This window comes from Genypterus blacodes, unplaced genomic scaffold (genome assembly GCF_046128005.1).
Source record: "Genypterus blacodes isolate CSIRO-AG114 ecotype Tasmania unplaced genomic scaffold, CSIRO-AGI_Gbla_v1 ptg000107l_1, whole genome shotgun sequence".
Lineage (NCBI taxonomy): Eukaryota > Metazoa > Chordata > Actinopteri > Ophidiiformes > Ophidiidae > Genypterus > Genypterus blacodes.
This window is the reverse complement of record NW_027466911.1, coordinates 139,766-157,292: the sequence shown is the minus strand read 5'-3', so window position 1 is coordinate 157,292 and position 17,527 is coordinate 139,766. Positions and strand designations below refer to the sequence as shown.

General features: G+C 42.4%; 3 protein-coding genes across 6 annotated transcripts; 1 reads left to right on the top strand and 2 right to left on the bottom strand.

Annotated features, from left to right (window-relative positions):
* Positions 1–440: 440 nt before the first annotated feature.
* cep76 (centrosomal protein 76) lies at positions 441–6,039 on the bottom strand. The gene is made up of 13 exons (XM_076160597.1): positions 5,875–6,039; positions 5,305–5,460; positions 5,070–5,154; positions 4,757–4,981; positions 4,414–4,599; positions 4,061–4,158; positions 3,780–3,908; positions 3,319–3,507; positions 2,230–2,396; positions 1,880–2,039; positions 1,563–1,736; positions 988–1,205; positions 441–823 (listed from the first exon to the last, which is right to left on the bottom strand). Exons 1-13 carry the CDS (start codon positions 5,935–5,937, stop codon positions 685–687), a joined length of 1,989 nt encoding a protein of 662 aa, XP_076016712.1. The 5' UTR covers positions 5,938–6,039; the 3' UTR covers positions 441–684.
* A 690-nt stretch (positions 6,040–6,729) lies between these two features.
* On the bottom strand, positions 6,730–12,075 carry ptpn2a (protein tyrosine phosphatase non-receptor type 2a). 4 transcript variants are annotated; one of them, XM_076160820.1, is made up of 9 exons: positions 11,870–12,075; positions 10,781–10,871; positions 10,559–10,659; positions 10,299–10,397; positions 9,985–10,122; positions 9,502–9,711; positions 9,223–9,384; positions 8,832–9,046; positions 6,730–8,468 (listed from the first exon to the last, which is right to left on the bottom strand). In XM_076160820.1, the coding sequence occupies exons 1-9, from the start codon at positions 11,924–11,926 to the stop codon at positions 8,279–8,281; spliced, it is 1,263 nt and encodes a 420-aa protein (XP_076016935.1). In that variant the 5' UTR covers positions 11,927–12,075; the 3' UTR covers positions 6,730–8,278. The 4 variants fall into 4 exon arrangements, with proteins under 4 accessions (XP_076016935.1, XP_076016933.1, XP_076016936.1 ...); XM_076160818.1 differs by having other exon boundaries at positions 8,832–9,049; positions 11,870–12,074; XM_076160821.1 differs by having other exon boundaries at positions 9,223–9,381; positions 11,870–12,073.
* A 430-nt stretch (positions 12,076–12,505) lies between these two features.
* seh1l (SEH1-like (S. cerevisiae)) lies at positions 12,506–17,462 on the top strand. The gene is made up of 9 exons (XM_076160844.1): positions 12,506–12,730; positions 13,064–13,114; positions 13,419–13,565; positions 13,701–13,912; positions 14,368–14,466; positions 14,596–14,736; positions 14,944–15,098; positions 15,535–15,688; positions 17,131–17,462. The coding sequence occupies exons 1-9, from the start codon at positions 12,620–12,622 to the stop codon at positions 17,306–17,308; spliced, it is 1,248 nt and encodes a 415-aa protein (XP_076016959.1). The 5' UTR covers positions 12,506–12,619; the 3' UTR covers positions 17,309–17,462.
* Positions 17,463–17,527: the final 65 nt, after the last annotated feature.

Below are 17,527 nucleotides of genomic sequence, written 5' to 3'. Positions count from 1 at the left end.
TGGTGAGTTTGGGTTATCTCTTGTTACAACGGAAAACACAATTCTGTTACTAAACTATAAATCCTGTTTTGCTACATACTGTGTAAGATCATGAATGCATCTTAGTCACAGTCATATTATCCGATTTAAATGTGTTCTTTCCTTATGCGTCCAGGTTTACAGTATGGATGGAATACTGTAAAATAATGAAAAGAGAGGTATGGCTCTGTTCAGCATGCCAACATGTATCTTACCACGCCATCTAGTGCTGTCTAAATGTATTACAAATGAAAATGTAACTGAAATTTGCTTTAAGTTAAAGTACTTTCCACATTTCAATTCTATTTTTTCATTCTATAAATAAAAGATAAATATCATCCACTTGAATATGTTCACAACAAACAATCTGAGCTGTACTTATTAAAACTTACAAAGTTTATTTAATTTAAAAAAAACAGATATATAAATACAATTGATACATGTACAAGGAATGAATCTGTTACACATTCAGAAGTCTGACCACCCAGAATTGGGGGGAAAATTCCAAACATGCGAGTGTGAAATGTATTCTTTTCATTTAAAGTAAGTCTCATTATGTCCATGAGAAGTCACAGATCCCTGAGAAAATGTCTGTTGTTTTTGAGAAGACACAATATTGTCCATGTGAAAGAGTTTAGGTAATCAGAGCGGTCGTCCGTCTCCTTGTCAGAGCACAGAGCGATATTTACAAGCAAACATGATCCATACGGCACATGCACTCTCTGGATAGGCAAACACCCGAACACGGACCGCCAGCCGCACATGGTCTCCGCGACAACACACTATCTCCTGACAGAATTGAGACCTGCACAAAAACCAAAAAGAAATACCTGCAAAGTCATCTGATAAAAATAAAGCTGTATGCCTAATAGACATCTTTAAAGATTAAACTACAACAGTAATGATGTATAGATCTGTACCACAGAGACATTACATGTTGAATGTCTCAGTGGTCCTCTCTCCTCTTACCTCAGGCAGGTGGTAAAAGCTCTACGAGCGTTGCGGTGCAGAAAGTGGATAGGGAAGCCTTTGAAGGTGTGTCCATCTGGCACCGCCCTCCTCACTGCATCCTGGAACTCCTCATTGCCACAGGAGATGCCGGTGCAACGCTCCAGCTCATAGGCTGACACGGCTGAGGCCAACAGGTAGCACAGGTGGTCGTCCCAGACTGTCGCTAGTTCGAGATCCTGGAGGAAGAGACCGCATTGGGACACATCAACCAAGATGAATCTGTTTGACTATGCGTAACATGTATATGTGGAACTTCAATAATAAAGGTTTGAGTGCCGCTGTTATAAATAAGCTATGTTTCTGATCATGTACGTTTAAGACAAAGTTAGTGATAATAATAATAATAATAGTTCATTAGTTTATATTAGTTTTGACACTGATTTGCACACTAATTAAATACATTTAGCTCAAACTGGACATTTGGCCCATTGGACCATCACGCTCGCTGAAGCAGCTTCCTTTCTCAGTTTATTCTGTGGGTGAATGAATCATCTAATAACACAGGTGCTCATGTATAAAGCAGTGTGTTTTACCTTCCTGTGCTGAGACACCAGGGAGCGTATCTCCAGCTCTAGCTGGTTGCTGGCAGCAGCAGGTTCCACAGAGGGGGCACAGAGGGGAGGCAGAGGGGCCAGAGAGGTTGTGGAGCCCGGAGCACAAACAGACTTAAGGGCCTCCTCACTCATAGCTTTCCATCGTGACTGGTTCTGAAGGGACAGAATGAGGAAGAGTTTGCAATTCAAAAACAACAAAGGTCCAGAGTTTTGTTTTGGCTGGCATTGAGACAAGTTTTACAACATCTATCAAAGGAAATATGTGTGGGACTGCACAAGGTCCACCATGTTCCTACCTGGAAGTCAAAGACACAGAGATCCACAGAGTCGCAAGGCTGGCAGTTGGCCAGGAAGGTCTGGTGGTTGAAAACACAACCCACTGTGCGGTACAGGGAGGAGGGCTTGGGCTGGGGTTCCACTGGTGGGGCATCTGGGTCTATGGCCTGGTGCAGGTACCTGACCAAACACATATACCAACACAGATAAGGATATACAGGAGACGGGTGCATACATGAATGGATAGCTTTACTATGAAACCACACATTTGAAAGAGGTTATGGATGCAGAGTTTCAGACATTTACAATTTGATATCAAGTCAAGTGAATGAAGGGGAAGTTACTAGGCATAACAACAAACAGATCTGACCGATGTGCTGTCAGGCTCTCCCAGAAGGTGATGCTCCCATCCGTACCACGAGTCAGCACCCAGGTGTGTGCGCCTCCTTTGACCTTGGTGCCCACACACACGTATGCATCCAAGCCAAAGCCCAGCAAGAGGCTGCACAGCAGTGTGGCATGGTCTTCACAGTCACCCTAGGGACAACACACAGTGATGGGATAAGCTCCGCTGGAGAGTTTGGAATATGAAATACCACGTTCCCTGTCTGCAAGATACTGGATGTAATTCCGTTGGTTAGTCAGCTTACTTGACCAGAAATATAATAACCTGCTCTCACTGCAATGTGAGCCTTTCTCATAAGTGTTGAACACTCAAAAGAAAGTCTGTAGGAGAGGAAATAAGTTCTGTTGTCATCAAAATTGTCCATGACGGCAAGCAACTCTTATTTTTAGTGCAACATTTCCGGTAAGGAGTCCTGGTTTGCTGCTGCTGGCTGCTGGCTCGGAGTCAGGATGATAGATGTTCCCCAGAAGTGCTAATATGGACAGCAGCGTCGGAACAGGCTAGGGACTGATGAGGCTAAATTAATTTTCTCTGGAATGGCACTCATAAATCACAGCTGACAAGGGCCACTTTGTGAGAGTTGTGTTGTGTCTGCCTGCCAGCCAAGCACAGAAGAGAGGAAGAGGGGAAGAGAGGGAGAGAGGCAGAGAGGAAGAGAGGCAGAGAACATTTATCCTGTGATGGAAATTCCCCAGTATCTTATCGGAGAGATGAAAATGCATCACTCATCTCTGTGCAAATCCCTCTTCCAGAGAAATGACGTGATCGGCTGTGAACAAAATTCTGGTAAACTCACATTACGTGGCTAACTTCAAGAACAAAACGTGTTCTTAAGGAAACACAAAGGCGGGTCTGAAGATAACATGAGCTGTGCATTAATGTCACAGATTCATGATTCCCTTGGATTGTGTTTTGTTCTAAAAGTTAGCCATGTAAAGTGAGAATCTGTGACATTAACACACAGCTCACATTACAGTTAGTGTCACCATTGTAAGGTTAATTTAGGATAGATTGTGGCTGTGATTGGTAAGTCATCCTTGTACTTCTCCTTACCTTGCCTCTACACAGGAAAGCCATTAATGTGCACCACTGCTCCTGCTTGCCTCCTCCTCCTACCACCAAGGCCTTTTCATGGGCCAGCAGGCTGACAAAGCGGGCCGCCTGTCTGGGGCTCTCCAGGAGGCGGCCTGTGCGGATGACACGCACATAGGAACACACCGGCCTGTTGACCCCATTTTCGTCCTGCAAAGGGTACAGATAAACATCCAGAAGTCTGACCAATAATGCTTCACTGCTTCAATATGAGAACACCTCTTCCCAAACCACAAAAGCATCATAAAATTCTAAATTCTACATTTAAAAAGCAGCAATAGCATTAGGTAGCGTGTCTACATGTGTAAGTGTGTATTCCTATTCGTGGTTGCAAATAAAAATGAGTGTAGTCACAATCAGGGGAAAGCAACTTCAGATTAAGCAAAATGATGAACTACAGTGTGATGTAACCTCAAACTGACCTGGGCAAAGATCTTGACCATTTTGGATTGGTGTGACGGGCGGATCTCAAGGAACTCCCTCCACCACTGTTTAGCATAAAGCAGGAACAGCCTCTCTTTCTCCACTGTCCTCTGCCTTTCCAGTGATTGCTGCGGCGAAACGCATACAATGACATCACCAACTAAAACTGTTACTGAACAAAATATGATGTGTGCAAATGCAGAATGTAACTTTAATATGAAGGAATACAGTCATATGATATAATATTATAATGTAATCAAGCAAATGGAAGTGTCCTGACCTGTGTGGTGATGACATCAACGCTCAGAGTCTCAGTGAGAGGAGGGTAGAGCTCCAGACTGACAGTCAATACACCAACTGGTACTTTACATTCTCGTCCTGGATACAGAAAAATATTATGAGCGATAGAGCATATTTCTTTATTTTCATTATAAATTGAACAAAAAAATAAAAATCTATCTGACATCTATTCTGTCACATGTAAGTATTGACCAGTAGGGGTTTTGGTGTCAGCTTGTTAATTTGTGATACTTTGTAGACAAATTGGACATTACTATACTTTCCTTATAAATGAAACACACTGTGTATACACTTCAATTAATACACAGATGCGGCGTAATCACTTTAGCTCACCTACTCCCATCAGCTCTACAGCGATGCAGGTCCTCCCATTGAGCGAACTCAGGATGGTCCTCCAGTCTAGGAAGTAGGAGGACACCAGCGTTGTCTCACTGGAGGTGTCTGTCCTGATCAGTACAATGTGAACTGGGTCACAGATAGACAGCATGGTGGAGGCGTCCAACATCTTACAGCCTTCACCTACAGAGTCAGAAGTGTGGACATGGTTTAAAAGAATAAATACACAGTAAACTGTCGGACAGCACCAATACAGTATATCAATCCAGATGTACAAAGCTTTTACGTTTTTTATTCTCTAAATGGCAAAAATGAAGAAACACCAATATAAACCACATACCCATGCTGTCTCTACGGATCTCTAAGAGGAAGCCCCCCATTAGGGCAGGTTCACAGGCACATGGCACCGGCTTAGAGCGAAATCTCTGGTTGCGAAAGTGCAGGTAGAGTGTATATGTAGAGCAAACGTGACCCGGTAAAGGCTCTGGCTCCTGCAGGTGCTCCAGGAAGGCCTTACCACCAAGAACTTGTAGATAAAGGTTCCGCCTTGTTGGGTCAATATTGGCTAAGATACAAAGATACACAAAACATCTTTGAGTAATGTGAAAGTAATCCGTGGCATTGTTGAGGATTTTGTAAATGGATCTTCTTACTTTTCCTAAGCGGAGACAGATCTTTGTCAATAAAGTGGCAGGCGGGCTTTGAAGGAGATCCTCTTCCTGTATCTGTAGGGACTTCCTGTCAAACCAAACCAACATAACAAGAGTACAGAACAGTCAGCAGGTGATAGAATGATTTAGTGGTGTTAAGAACAGCATTTTACACGTACATTCCTCAAGTTTAGACTTAAATCGGACAGCAATAAGAGATTGGTAGAGAAAAGGTAACCTGGACAAAATGTAGGTCCTTCATTGCATCATCTATGACTCCCCTGCACTGCAGTGCATGTATGAAATCTGTCTCTGAGACAGCTCGCTGTCCTCCACCCTGATCCTCCCTCACTGTCTCAGCCAGCACCTCCCGGATCTTCCCATGGATATCCACCTTACAACCGAAAAACAATGGAAATATTAATAATATACAACAATTGCACTATAAACCCACTTTCAAATTAACATATTACATAAACAGACACATTATGATTACTCCACAGCTGCTGTTAATGATGGGTGTGATCCATGTAAGAGTATAAACAGTAATGTCAGTGTTCCAGCCTGAACATCGCCACGACCCTGCGGCAACAACTCAATGGAATGTAGCGAGTGAGTATATTAGTAATTACACGCACTTTTCATGCAATGACAGGTCAGAATATCTGCAGCTACACGACACTGTTCACTCTTAAGGCACAACAACCGGCAGACTACTACAACGGATCCACGGCAGTCTTAGATTTTATGCCTGATAAATCTCTTCTCTAGAACGTAAAACATAAATCGAACTTCATTATTTGCTCACCTTGAGCAAGTGGTTGCGAACTATTTGCTTCAGTTCGTGAGTTTTGTCTGAAGGCAAAGACATTCCAGCTTCTGGAATGTGCACAGCTGTTCACTATCAAATACAATATTTTTGAAAATTTTTGTTATTTGGCCTCTTTTTGTGAACAATAACAAACGCAAGCGAACGCTCTACAACAACAACTGACAGTTTAAACTGAAGCGGAAAAGCAAGCGGGAATACATCCACATCAATGCCTGAAAGGTTAATCAAACAAAAAACAATTAATTACTGATCAAATCTAAAAACACATTCATTAACGTAGGGCATGGTCATATTATTCATAAGCTTGATGTTGAAAATATATCTATTTTAATTTCCTTTGACTTGAGCGAATACGTGTCATTTCATTCAGGACCTGTGTTGGTCGCCCTCATGTCGTCACCAAACTGCGACAGCCATTAAAGGCCCAGTTTGTAGTTCAAATTGCCGTTGTCGCCGTTTCAAAGTTGAAGTCCTACGTCACCTTTGTCATTATTACTTTTATGAATTACGTAACCATTTAAGGTGTAATTTAAAACGCTGGTCTTGACCTGATGTAAATACAACATATACATGAGTAGAAGGAGAGAAACCGAGAGCTTAACAGAGCAGAATGCATTTCCAGCTCCGTCTCACTCCTGTGCCGTCCAGACGGGAGACAATCAGATTACTACATCAGTCAATACGCACGAGCCTTCTTCTTCAAATGTGAAATCAATTCCTGGAATGGTGAGAGGCCTGCAGTCTGCCTACATTGATTTAGCTCATGGTCAGAATAAAATTAGGACTATTACAGTGATGATGGAGGCGAGACACAAAGCTGACTGAGCAGGGTTTGGTAAAAAAAAGAAAAAAAGATGAACATTTTATTTAAGAAGTATTTGATGTTTTGCTTTTCAAATCATGTCATCACTGCAGCTAAGCAGTATACAAAACTCCCCTGATCATCATCATGTGGAAAAATAACAATGAATGGAATGTTATGGTCAAAACTCAGAATTACTGGGGTGTGTGAGGATTAAATGAAAGCCAATGTGCCGACAGTTATTTGATCTCAGGAGTCAGTACACATGCAGTTTGACACTTACTGCAGTGCAAACACATCATCATTACATCATCATATTAGGTGGGAAAGGACCGCTCATGTATGGAGCTCGCTTTCCTGTTCTGGCTCTGCTAAGAAACATTGCATAACAATTGAAATCACTTAAAAAGGCACATTTAAAAAAAGAAAACTTATCTCATTTAGCAAACAAAAGGCTTGAGACTGTTTTTGTCGTCACCAGCCATTTTGGAATTTAAGGTGATTTTTAGTCAAGTCGATTCTAAACCAGTTTAGTGGCCTGAGTGCTTTTTCCAAATAAAGAACAGAGCAATGGATTCCATGCTACAATTCACACATCGCAAAACTGCTATGATCTGTATTCTGAAGCTACTATCTGTCAAAGATCCAGGTTAAATTACATTCCACATTCATTCAGGGAGTATTCAAATGATTTATCGATACAAAAACAGCTTTGCCTAACAGTTCCCCTCCCTCAAAGAAACAAACATTGCTTTGGTTTCCCCCAAGAAACAACAGTGGCATAACCTGAAAGTAGACACGTGAACCCATCCAGTGGGTGAGAGAGAGAGAGACACCTGACAGCTCCTGTGATCCATTTGATATGAATGAAACCTCAAGAAATGTATTTATATAAAAGAGAAAACAAAGAAGCAGGTTAACATTCTAGTAGTTTGAAACATCAGCTGACTAGAAATGTTCAGTCACACACATAATGGCCATATTGCGATCCCCTGCTACAGGCGAATGGAAGAACAACTCGGAAAAACCTCTCGATCCATGCATGAAACTCAGAACTAATTCCATTACAGAAAGGAACAACACCTCTTGTAGTTGCCTAAGCTCCTGGATATGAAGCTTCTTACAAACCTATGATGGGATGGAAAGTCAACACGCCTCGTCTGAAATGCAAAACGTGTCCGTCGATGATCGCCACACATCTCAACATCTCTCATCTCTTACAACTAAAGAATGCAAAAAATAAAAATAAGTATTTTTTCTTTGTACTGCACCTTTAGTAAGTTACTTTCCAAAGCGTTGTTTGTTATGATAAAGTACATTCATCAACAGCGACAAGAAGAGAAGGAAAAATTATTAAATCATCGTGCTGGCACCGAGATCCTGAGATGTTACTATTTCTGTTAAGATCTTACATGAAAAATATACACACACTCATTTGATCTAGCGCTCCCGCATTTTGACCTTAAGAAATAAATACCCCCAGTTGTGCACAAATGACCACCTAAGTCTACTTAAAGAAGTACCTGAACACAGGCACTGGTGCAACATAAGAGTCAGTTTGAAGTGACCAAGAGTGTTTCACTGGGAGTACATCCAGCACAGCAGCAGGCCGACAGCCAGGGCGGCCCCTGCCCCGACATTCAGCAGGATGGGCCTCCAGTAGAGCCAATTTTCTCTTTTTCTCTCTGAGTTGGTCAGTCTCTGTTTCATCTGCTGGACCTTCTGTGTGGTGCTAGCAATCCTCTCCTCACGCTGACGCTTCCTGAGGCTGAAATGAGGAAAAAGTGGAAGCAGTCAGAAGAAACAATACTGTGAAAGTTCCACACACACACACACACACACACACACACACACACACACACACACACACACACACACACACACACACACACACACACACACACACACACACACACACACACACACACACACACACACACACACACACACACACACACACACACACACACACACACACACACACACACACACACACACACACACGGGGGATATCCTCCAACAGGCATATGTGACACTAGTGTGTAATTTTATTCCACCTACTGGACCTGTTTCTGCAGTATACTATCCCTTTGATTGAGCCCTTAAGGTGGTGTTGAGACGTGTTACTTACTGTCCAGAATGATCTGCCATGCTGTTCTCTTGGCTGGCTGACTCCCCTGCTGACTGATCGTCTCCTGAGACAGCCGGCAGCTCCACATGAGGTCCCGGCTGGCCATTGGTCTTGCCGTCATTGAGGTGAGTTCTGGGTGGAGGTGGTGGAGGGGGCAGATCTGGCAGATCTGGCTCCATGTCCTCATTGCTGGATATCCTTCTCTGATTGTTCTGCTGCTTGAGAGGAGAACATCAAAACACAACACAGGGCGGGGGGTAGACAGGAAGAGAGAAACAGAACATTTCTGATGATTAACTGCTTTTGTCAAAACAAGTAAACAGATCGATAGGCACCACATTCATCCCCCTCGGAGAAATTCAAGTTATCTGTAAACCTGTAACTGAACTACCTGTGATGAATTGTCTGTCAGGATGAGCTTTGCTCCCTCGATGACAGCCATATAGGAGAAGCGGAGCTGGTCTGGGGTCTGGATCAGGCCCATGCGGTAATCCCTCATGTCCAGCAGCACCTTCTGTACGTCCACTGATGAACTCTTCCTCCGGTCCATCTGCTTGACAGTTTAACATATTACAGCTCAACGGGCAATCAGCTAAGCTTAAGTTTGACTCAATCTAAAGACACATTCTTTATATGAAACCACCTCCACTGCCAAATCCCTTATTCTCACCAGGACCAGGCAAGTGTCCACCAATGCAAAGGTCCCGGAGCGTCCTATCCCAGCACTGCAGTGCACCACTGAGGGTCCGTGCTCTGGACCCAACGAGCCCGACTCCCGGACCTTTAAGAGGAAGTTGAGGAAGGAGGCAGGAGATTCTGGAACGCCAAAGTCAGGCCATGTGGTATAATGAAAGTGGTAGATCTCCCTCGACTCCCCTGTCTAGACAAGAGAACCTGATGTTAGTCTCACTGCCTGTACTTTGTATTGTGACTCCATTCAGTGATGAGACAATGGGAAACACCAGACATATAGACATCATTTCTTTTTAATCACACAGACAAAGCAATAGAATGGATTTATGAATGCAGCAGTGGACTGACTTATTCCCAAAGCAGGACATTGGATGTTCCCGTTTGCAAATAGTATTTCTCAAACTACAAAAATCTAAAAAAGTAAAATGCAGTTATCCATTAGTTTCCCTCACATGCTCACCTTCCTGTTTTGCAGTTCTAGCACTCGGATTGTGTAATAGGACGGATCCTCCTCTGAGAGAAGCCGCACAACAAACCCTGTGTCTGTGAAAGACATCTGTTGCTCTTCTGTGGTGGGCCAGTACTGGGCACACTTTTCCTGTTGAGAAAAAAGCGATTAAATCAGTCTTGGATCAGACTTCAGTCCTTCTAAAGTATGAGTTTAAACTTGTGTCCTGGTTGGCAGGTGAGCTCTCGTTTCTTAAGCCTCGGGATACGTCTCGCAGCAAAACGAGAAGACAGAAAAGTCAAAAACAGGTAGAGATATTGACTCACTGATCCCTTTTCGATGACTCTGTTGAGCATTATTACAGCTTTGGAACATTGCTCCCAGATCATCAGCCAGAAATGACCACAGGTATTCCTCAAAGGCCCCTGTGTGAAAGCAAAGACAGAACCTATGAACAAAGTTTCATTAAAAACACAGGAAACAAAGTCAAGTCTCGCTCTTGTTTTCCCCTCACATATCCTAGTGCTGTTAAGCTCAATGTACAGCACACACACACAGAAAACACACTGACTGTACCACACCTTACCTGAGAAAGAATGTAAGCTCGCTGGGCTTCTTCCACCGTGACCAAACTTGCGTTGATGTAGTCATTTTCAGATTGTTCAAGTTTCACCCGGCTGTGGTCGACTAAAAGCAGAGAAGAAGTCAGAGAGAGAAACAGCAGACGGCAAACAGCTGGTGTATAAGGGTACCAGTACATAAACAGTGTTATGAGCACATTAAGAGTGTTATCGGCCGTGTGACTCACATGGGCTGACGTCTCTGTAGCGATTCAAATTGCGATTGGATGGAAGTTTGGCCACTTTGTACGGATACTCACTGGCTTGGTTACGGATTTCCTGTTAGTGTGTGAAAACAATGACAAATGGAAGTTTAACAACAATAATGAAGACTTAACTTGTTAATACACTTCATGAATCACTAACTTCATTGTTTTGTGTAGTAGTTTAGTGGCAAATCGCTTTTATATGTTTACGCTGCCAAAGTTTTGGAAAATAAGTGAATTGTATGTTTCTCAATACAAAGCTTTACTCATTAGGAATGTTTGCTAATATTACATTTTATTATTATTATAATGAAGTTAAAAAAGAAAAAGCACTTTGGCAATTATCACAATAATGTAAATATTAATAGAACACATAAGAGAACACACTCGCCTCTGTCATGTTCACACTCAGACTGCACAAACATGTCGACGTGAACATTTGTTTTGGATCAATACATCGAAAATCGTTTACAAAAAAAGAAACACAAACATGAGAAGAGACAGTTTTTATAAGCGAGACACATGTCTGATCTATTACAAACTACAAGTCTGATTATATAACAACAACAACAACAACGCTTGTTTGTGTGTTTTCTGTGGATTCTAAGTACGGAAACATCTTTAATTAAATGTTACCTGCCAGTTAATACACAATGTATGACACAGTAAGAGCTAAAGTTAACCTGGAGCAGAATAGAGCTCAAATCTAGGCTGAGTTAGGTCTGGTGTAGTTCTCAGAGACGCATTTCTCGGGAAGTGATGAAGAGTTCTAAGAAACTGCAGCAACATCAAGCTAACATGGATCAAATGTGCTGCTGCATGTTTCCAGCTACGGAAGTCAGCGGCAACTACAGAAAACTGACAGCTTTACATTGTTCTTTACTTTGTGCTTCCAGCCATCACATCAAAACAACATAATAAAGTCTCAGACAGTGAAATTAATCGTCCAAACTGCAAAAACTAACCCTTTCCTCAGGTTACTCTCACTGCTGTCTAAATGGCTAAGTAGCTAGCTAAGTTAGTTAGCATCCGATCGTCATAGAAACACGAGCGGCCTTGTGTCGCGCTTACATTGTAAAGGTTTTGCCATCCTCCGGACGAATCTATATCTTCAAATTCTTCCTCCATCGTATCGTGTTAGCGCCCTCGGACACTCGGTGTGTGATCGCAGTGTTTGCGGCGTTAATCCTCTCTGTCAGCCATGTAAACAGCGGCCAGGGTGAAGGCTGCGGAGAGTCAGGACTGTCTGCCGCACACAACTACGATAATGTTGGTTGCCACTTAAGCGTTTCCTTCCAACAAAACTCAGTAAAATAACTAGTAAGAGTTCAGCGCGATGTACGAGGCAACTCGGAATTAGCAATAGACGCCTCAATATTTGGCCATTCAGAAAAACGAATTGATGATTCAATGGTGAATATTATAGATAAGATTTTTTTTTTAATTTACAAAACCTGGCAACCTTGACAGTAGGAGTGTACTTGAGAAAGGGGGACGCAAGGCTAAAATAAATCAAATATCATCTGTTTATGACACTTAAACTCATTGATTATTGATTAGTTAGAAGGGCATATTAATTGTTTCTCGATTCCGCTTGCAAAGTTTTCACTTTATACCCCTGGATTCATTAACATAATTCATGAACATCATTTGGATTAAAGTAGACGAACAACGCCCCCGTGTGGCCAATTCCAAGGAGTGCACACACAGAGGACCCGCCAACCGAGCAGACACACTGTATACTCTGCTAGCTACCCGAAGCGAAGCAGCTAGTAGCGCTAGTGTGCGTTTGTTAGCGGCGTGCTTTCTCGCTGTGTAACAATGTTTGTGGCACGGAGTATTGCAGCCGATCACAAGGATCTGATCCACGATGTGTCGTATGATTTCCACGGCCGGAGGATGGCGACTTGTTCCAGCGATCAAAGTGTTAAGGTAAGCAAACTCCAAAGTATGCATTACTTTGACAATTGTAGCACGTAGCCCTTTAGCATTAGCTAGACAGTGACACCGTTACCGACTGTGACATGTACTGACTCATATTTTCCATATTTCTCGATAACGTTAGCAGATAAAAGTACAGTTCTTACCCTTCGATGAAGCTTTGTCTGTTCTCATCATTAGTATATTAGATGGTTTTAGTGAGTAACTCTAACACTGACACTATGTGCGTTTGTTGATAGCTGAACCAGTGTAAACATCTGTACAACTTACACAGAGTTTAAATGACTTTAATGTGTTTTCTACAATGTTTTCGAATTCCTTCAGGTTTGGGATAAAAGTGAGAATGGAGAGTGGCAGTGTACAGCCAGCTGGAAGGTAACTTGCCTGCTCCTATAGGTTGATTTATTTGTGATTTTATAAATGTTATGTATGTAAAATGTTCCACATTTTAACACAATCCAGTAAATGTTTTCTTTAAGGACACACACTCAATTACACAACTATCTCACATTTTATTTCCCATACCTTCCCTTTGGTCACCCATATAGTTATAGTAGTAATGGTAGTAGTAGTAATAATGGTTGTGTATCTAATGATGTTTACGATGTCAGTACTTTTTGACTTAGTGTTTGTGTTACTTTGATGGAGTTTGCTTGACATTAGACCCTCTTGTTTGCAGACACACAGTGGCTCGGTGTGGAGAGTGACCTGGGCCCATCCAGAGTTCGGGCAGGTTCTTGCCTCTTGTTCCTTTGACAGGACAGCGGCCGTGTGGGAAGAGATTGTTGGGGAATCAAATGACAAACAGAGAGGCCTGAGCCACTGGGTGAGTACTACACTGAGTTCTTCTAAACTAACTGGGTAGTTGTCATTGGTATGCATTTAAGACATTTCTTCTTCTGTAAATTCTACATAATGGTCATAATCGCTGATCCATGCTTTTCACTTTGCTTTATTTCAGATAAAGAGAACCACACTGGTGGACAGCAGAACGTCAGTGACTGATGTAAAGTTTGCCCCTAAGCACATGGGCCTTATGTTGACCACCTGCTCTACAGATGGGGTGGTGAGGATCTATGAGGCTCCCGATGTAATGAATCTTAGCCAGTGGTCACTTCAGCATGAGATCTCATGCAAACTCAGCTGCAGCTGCATCTCTTGGAACCCCTCCAGGTGAGACCATAGGGGAAAGTGTCATCTAGTGTCAACAGTGTTTCACTTTAAGAAGTTTGGAACATCTATAATTTTCCTAAACCAGAGATTTCTTCATCCCCTTCACTCCAGCCCTACTGATTACCCCAAGTCTCAGCCTCTCCTTACACTCAGGCCCAGTCCCATTTCTTATTTTTTACGCCTATCCCTCGCTTTCGAGTGCAACATGCTTTTCAACTTGCCCGTTGGAAACAGAGTTACAAAGGGCAGTGGTTGAAAATCTTCCCCTACGAAACGGGACGACCCTTGAAGAATCTGGTGTATTATCAGTAGTCGTTGATGGTGTTTACGTAAACCGATGCGACAAGTTTGTTGCGGAACATCTTGAATCTCACAATGCCATCTTCAACTGTTCATACTGTAATGTACAATTTCAGAATCTCAGTCAAATGTTATGTTTTTGTTTCCCCACCCAGCTCTCGTGCCCACCCACCCATGTTTGCAGTGGGGAGTGACGACAGCAATGTAACATATGGTGGGAAAGTTCAGGTCTATGAATACAATGAAAACTCAAGGTCAGTTTGCTCTTATTTATACTACTCACATGTGTACAGTTCACTTTCATGCATGTGGTAATATAGAAATAATACTATTTTATGAGGAATAGTTTTTGTAATGTTTTTTTTATTACTATCGTTGAAAAGGAAATATGCCAAAGCAGAGACGCTGATGACGGTCACTGATGCAGTGCATGACATTGCCTTTGCTCCAAACCTGGGAAGGTCTTTCCATGTGCTCGCTATAGCAACGAAAGATGTCAGAATCTTCAAACTGGTTCCTATGAGGTGTGTTTTCTGTGCATTGTGTTTTATGTAATCCTGCATTTCACTTAACAGTCATTTGTTTAAAGCTAGTGTAAAGCTGAAACATGCTTAACTTATTTAAAAGGTGTAATTCTGCTGCTGTTACCGAATCTCAATTGTGTGTTTATGACATGTAGCTTAAGCTTGTCACTGGACAATGAACTGATGTGTCTTGGATCCCTCTTACAGAAAGGAGAGCTCCTCGTCAGGATCGACCAAGTTTGAAGTGCAGATTGTGGCTCAGTTTGATAACCATAACTCCCAGGTGTGGCGTGTGAGCTGGAACATCACCAGCACCCTGCTGGCCTCTTCTGGGGACGACGGCTGTGTTCGCCTGTGGAAGGGTGAGGAGACTATTACACTATGGCCATGTGTGCTGTTGCTTGTGGCGGCTGCTGATCCATCTTCCTTTCAGCTTGGTAACAGTTGTCTCGTAACATGTTGAGAATGTAGTAAACGTGCCAGTTGAACAGCAGTTGAATGAATGGGGAATAAAACCCCTTTATTCCCCTTCTAACAACATTTTTCAGCAGCTTTCTATGTATCAGTGTAGTGATAACATGCAGCAACAAACCTGTCGAAGAAAAGTAGAAATTATGTTTGATGTCTTTAATCTTTTTAGTATACTTTACAATCATTCGGCTGTGACAAATGAACTGAGAAACAAGAAGCCTGCAAATGGAAATAACAATTAATAGCTGATGAATGAAAAGGTCAGTGACTTGCTGATCATATACCTGCAGCGTGAACACCACATTAAACTCCTGTGTCTTTCTCCAGCTAACTACATGGACAACTGGAAGTGCACGGGAATCCTGAAAGGAGACGGCAGCCCGTTGACCGGTTCGTCTGGTCAGCCCACTGCCATGAGCACTGTGGTGGGCTCGGCTCTTCAGACCTCCCAGAACGCCCTCAATGGAATGTCCGCAGGAAGGTAGGTGGTGTGGTGCATCAGCCGCCACTCACCCAACTCAACCCAAGCCAGTCAGAACTGACAACTCACAATGCCTCACACTGACTGGGACGTGTTGCAGCCGCTCACTGTCAAACTGACCAAAGCTGCACTCCTGCAAAGAGCTTGGCTTCTGGCTTCCTTTTATAAAGCCTGTGGAGCCTGATGTTGATGTTGTTTTTCCCCCATTGTGTAATGATTTTGACTTGATTTGTAGCAATGCATGTAATAACACCAGATCAGATATCCACTTTGCAATGTCAGGGTTAATAATTTTCTTGTTATATAGATAAAATATGTGAAGTAAGCCAATGTGTGTAGATATCTGACTATTGTTACAAATGTTAGAGCTATTTTGGAAAGCTGAACTATTGTATACTGGAAATATTGATTTAAGTAGCACAGCTTGATTTGAGGGCGTCCACAATGTCTCACAGTATTTGTCTTTGTGGGCATTGTTATGAGCACATACGTAAATCAAGCCTCATAAATGGCCTTGTTTGTTTTTTTGTTCAATTTGACTTTAATTGTTGCCAAACTCTTTGCTGTGCAAAACAGCTGGTTAACCAACTGCAATAACAGATGACAGTGTAACAAGTTGAGTGTAGGTATGAATGCAGCCACTCCTTATTAACACCAGAATATAGATCATTAACTGGCTAAGAGCTGAAGTAGTGCTATGTGGATGGGAGATGTTATGTGTTTGGGCCAAGTTGGTTTGTGGCTTGTTTATAATCAACTTAACATCTGACTTACCATCGCCTCTAACTTCACCTTGCTTGTGTTTTCTGAAAAGAACTTCTAACCTGAGTAACATAAGAATTGTGTTGTGACTGGAATTGTGTGTAACTAAATTAGATTGAAAAGAGAAAATACAATATGTGGCTTTACTCTGCATTGTTGTCGTCAAAAATATGAAATGTGGTTTATTGGAATAATGTGGTGTTGTACTGCTTATTGCATGCAGGGTTGGCAAGAAAGCTCCTTTAGCTCCTCCCCTGCGGCAGCTGACCTCTCCAAAGATATACCAGCATCCTGCATAGTACTAATGTCTCCTCTGCACCAGCTACCACTGCTCCATCCCTGGAGCACCGTGTGTTATGCTAATCATACCATAATACTTTACTGTTTGAGGGCTCCATCTTGGCATGCACAATGCATTGGTTAATCACAACGTCAACTGTGTTTGGTCCCGTCAGTTGATGGTGTGCCGTCTGTACATTGCATCACACATACTTTAAAAAAAGAAACATGCTCCCATTCTCACATCTGTTCATAGAGTATAAATGCCTCCTTTCACTTATTTCCCTCTTAATTTCTCGTTTTCAATTTCCTTTTGTGTGTTTCCTGTCTGTATTCCTACGTTGTCTATTATTCCCCTGTCCACCTGTTTGTTCTTTGTCTCTCAATATTCACTGCTTCAGGTATTTCTTTCCACCTCTGGAAACCTCCACAGCAGGGTCCAGGTATGGTCTCCTGCTGCCTCCCCCCTCCCTCATAGAGCACTGTGACGCTGAGCCCATTCAGCCTCAGCAACAAACTCTTCCCAGCAGACACTCCTCTAAAGCACTGCTGACCTTACCAGAGGCTGAGGGCCTGTGAAATGTGCCTGCGCTAGTTAAACTACTGTATGCAGTGATGTGAATGTGGGAAAGGACACACAACTGTCATTCATTTCTAATAAAGATCCCAAATTGTTTTTTTCTTTTATATGGTGAGACATGTGCTACAATGAACAATATACTGAATCATATACTGTTTGTGTATTGTTGTCATTTGTTTCGTGGCCAACAAATTTCTATTTATCTAATGCTGCGTCAT

Coding starts and splice junctions, on each gene's coding strand:
- cep76 (XM_076160597.1), bottom strand. CDS start 5,937: ATGTCTTTGCCTTCAGACAAAACTCACGAACTGAAGCAAATAGTTCGC. Junction 4,159..4,413: donor TGTAGAGCTGATGGGAGTAG/GTGAGCTAAAGT, acceptor TTCTGTATCCAG/GACGAGAATGTAAAGTACCA. Junction 2,397..3,318: donor CTTTCCTGTGTAGAGGCAAG/GTAAGGAGAAGT, acceptor TGTTGTCCCTAG/GGTGACTGTGAAGACCATGC.
- ptpn2a (XM_076160818.1), bottom strand. CDS start 11,926: ATGGAGGAAGAATTTGAAGATATAGATTCGTCCGGAGGATGGCAAAAC. Junction 10,123..10,298: donor GAGTCATCGAAAAGGGATCA/GTGAGTCAATAT, acceptor TTTTCTCAACAG/GAAAAGTGTGCCCAGTACTG. Junction 8,469..8,831: donor ATGGCAGATCATTCTGGACA/GTAAGTAACACG, acceptor TCCTCATTTCAG/CCTCAGGAAGCGTCAGCGTG.
- seh1l (XM_076160844.1), top strand. CDS start 12,620: ATGTTTGTGGCACGGAGTATTGCAGCCGATCACAAGGATCTGATCCAC. Junction 12,731..13,063: donor CCAGCGATCAAAGTGTTAAG/GTAAGCAAACTC, acceptor GAATTCCTTCAG/GTTTGGGATAAAAGTGAGAA. Junction 13,566..13,700: donor AGAGAGGCCTGAGCCACTGG/GTGAGTACTACA, acceptor GCTTTATTTCAG/ATAAAGAGAACCACACTGGT.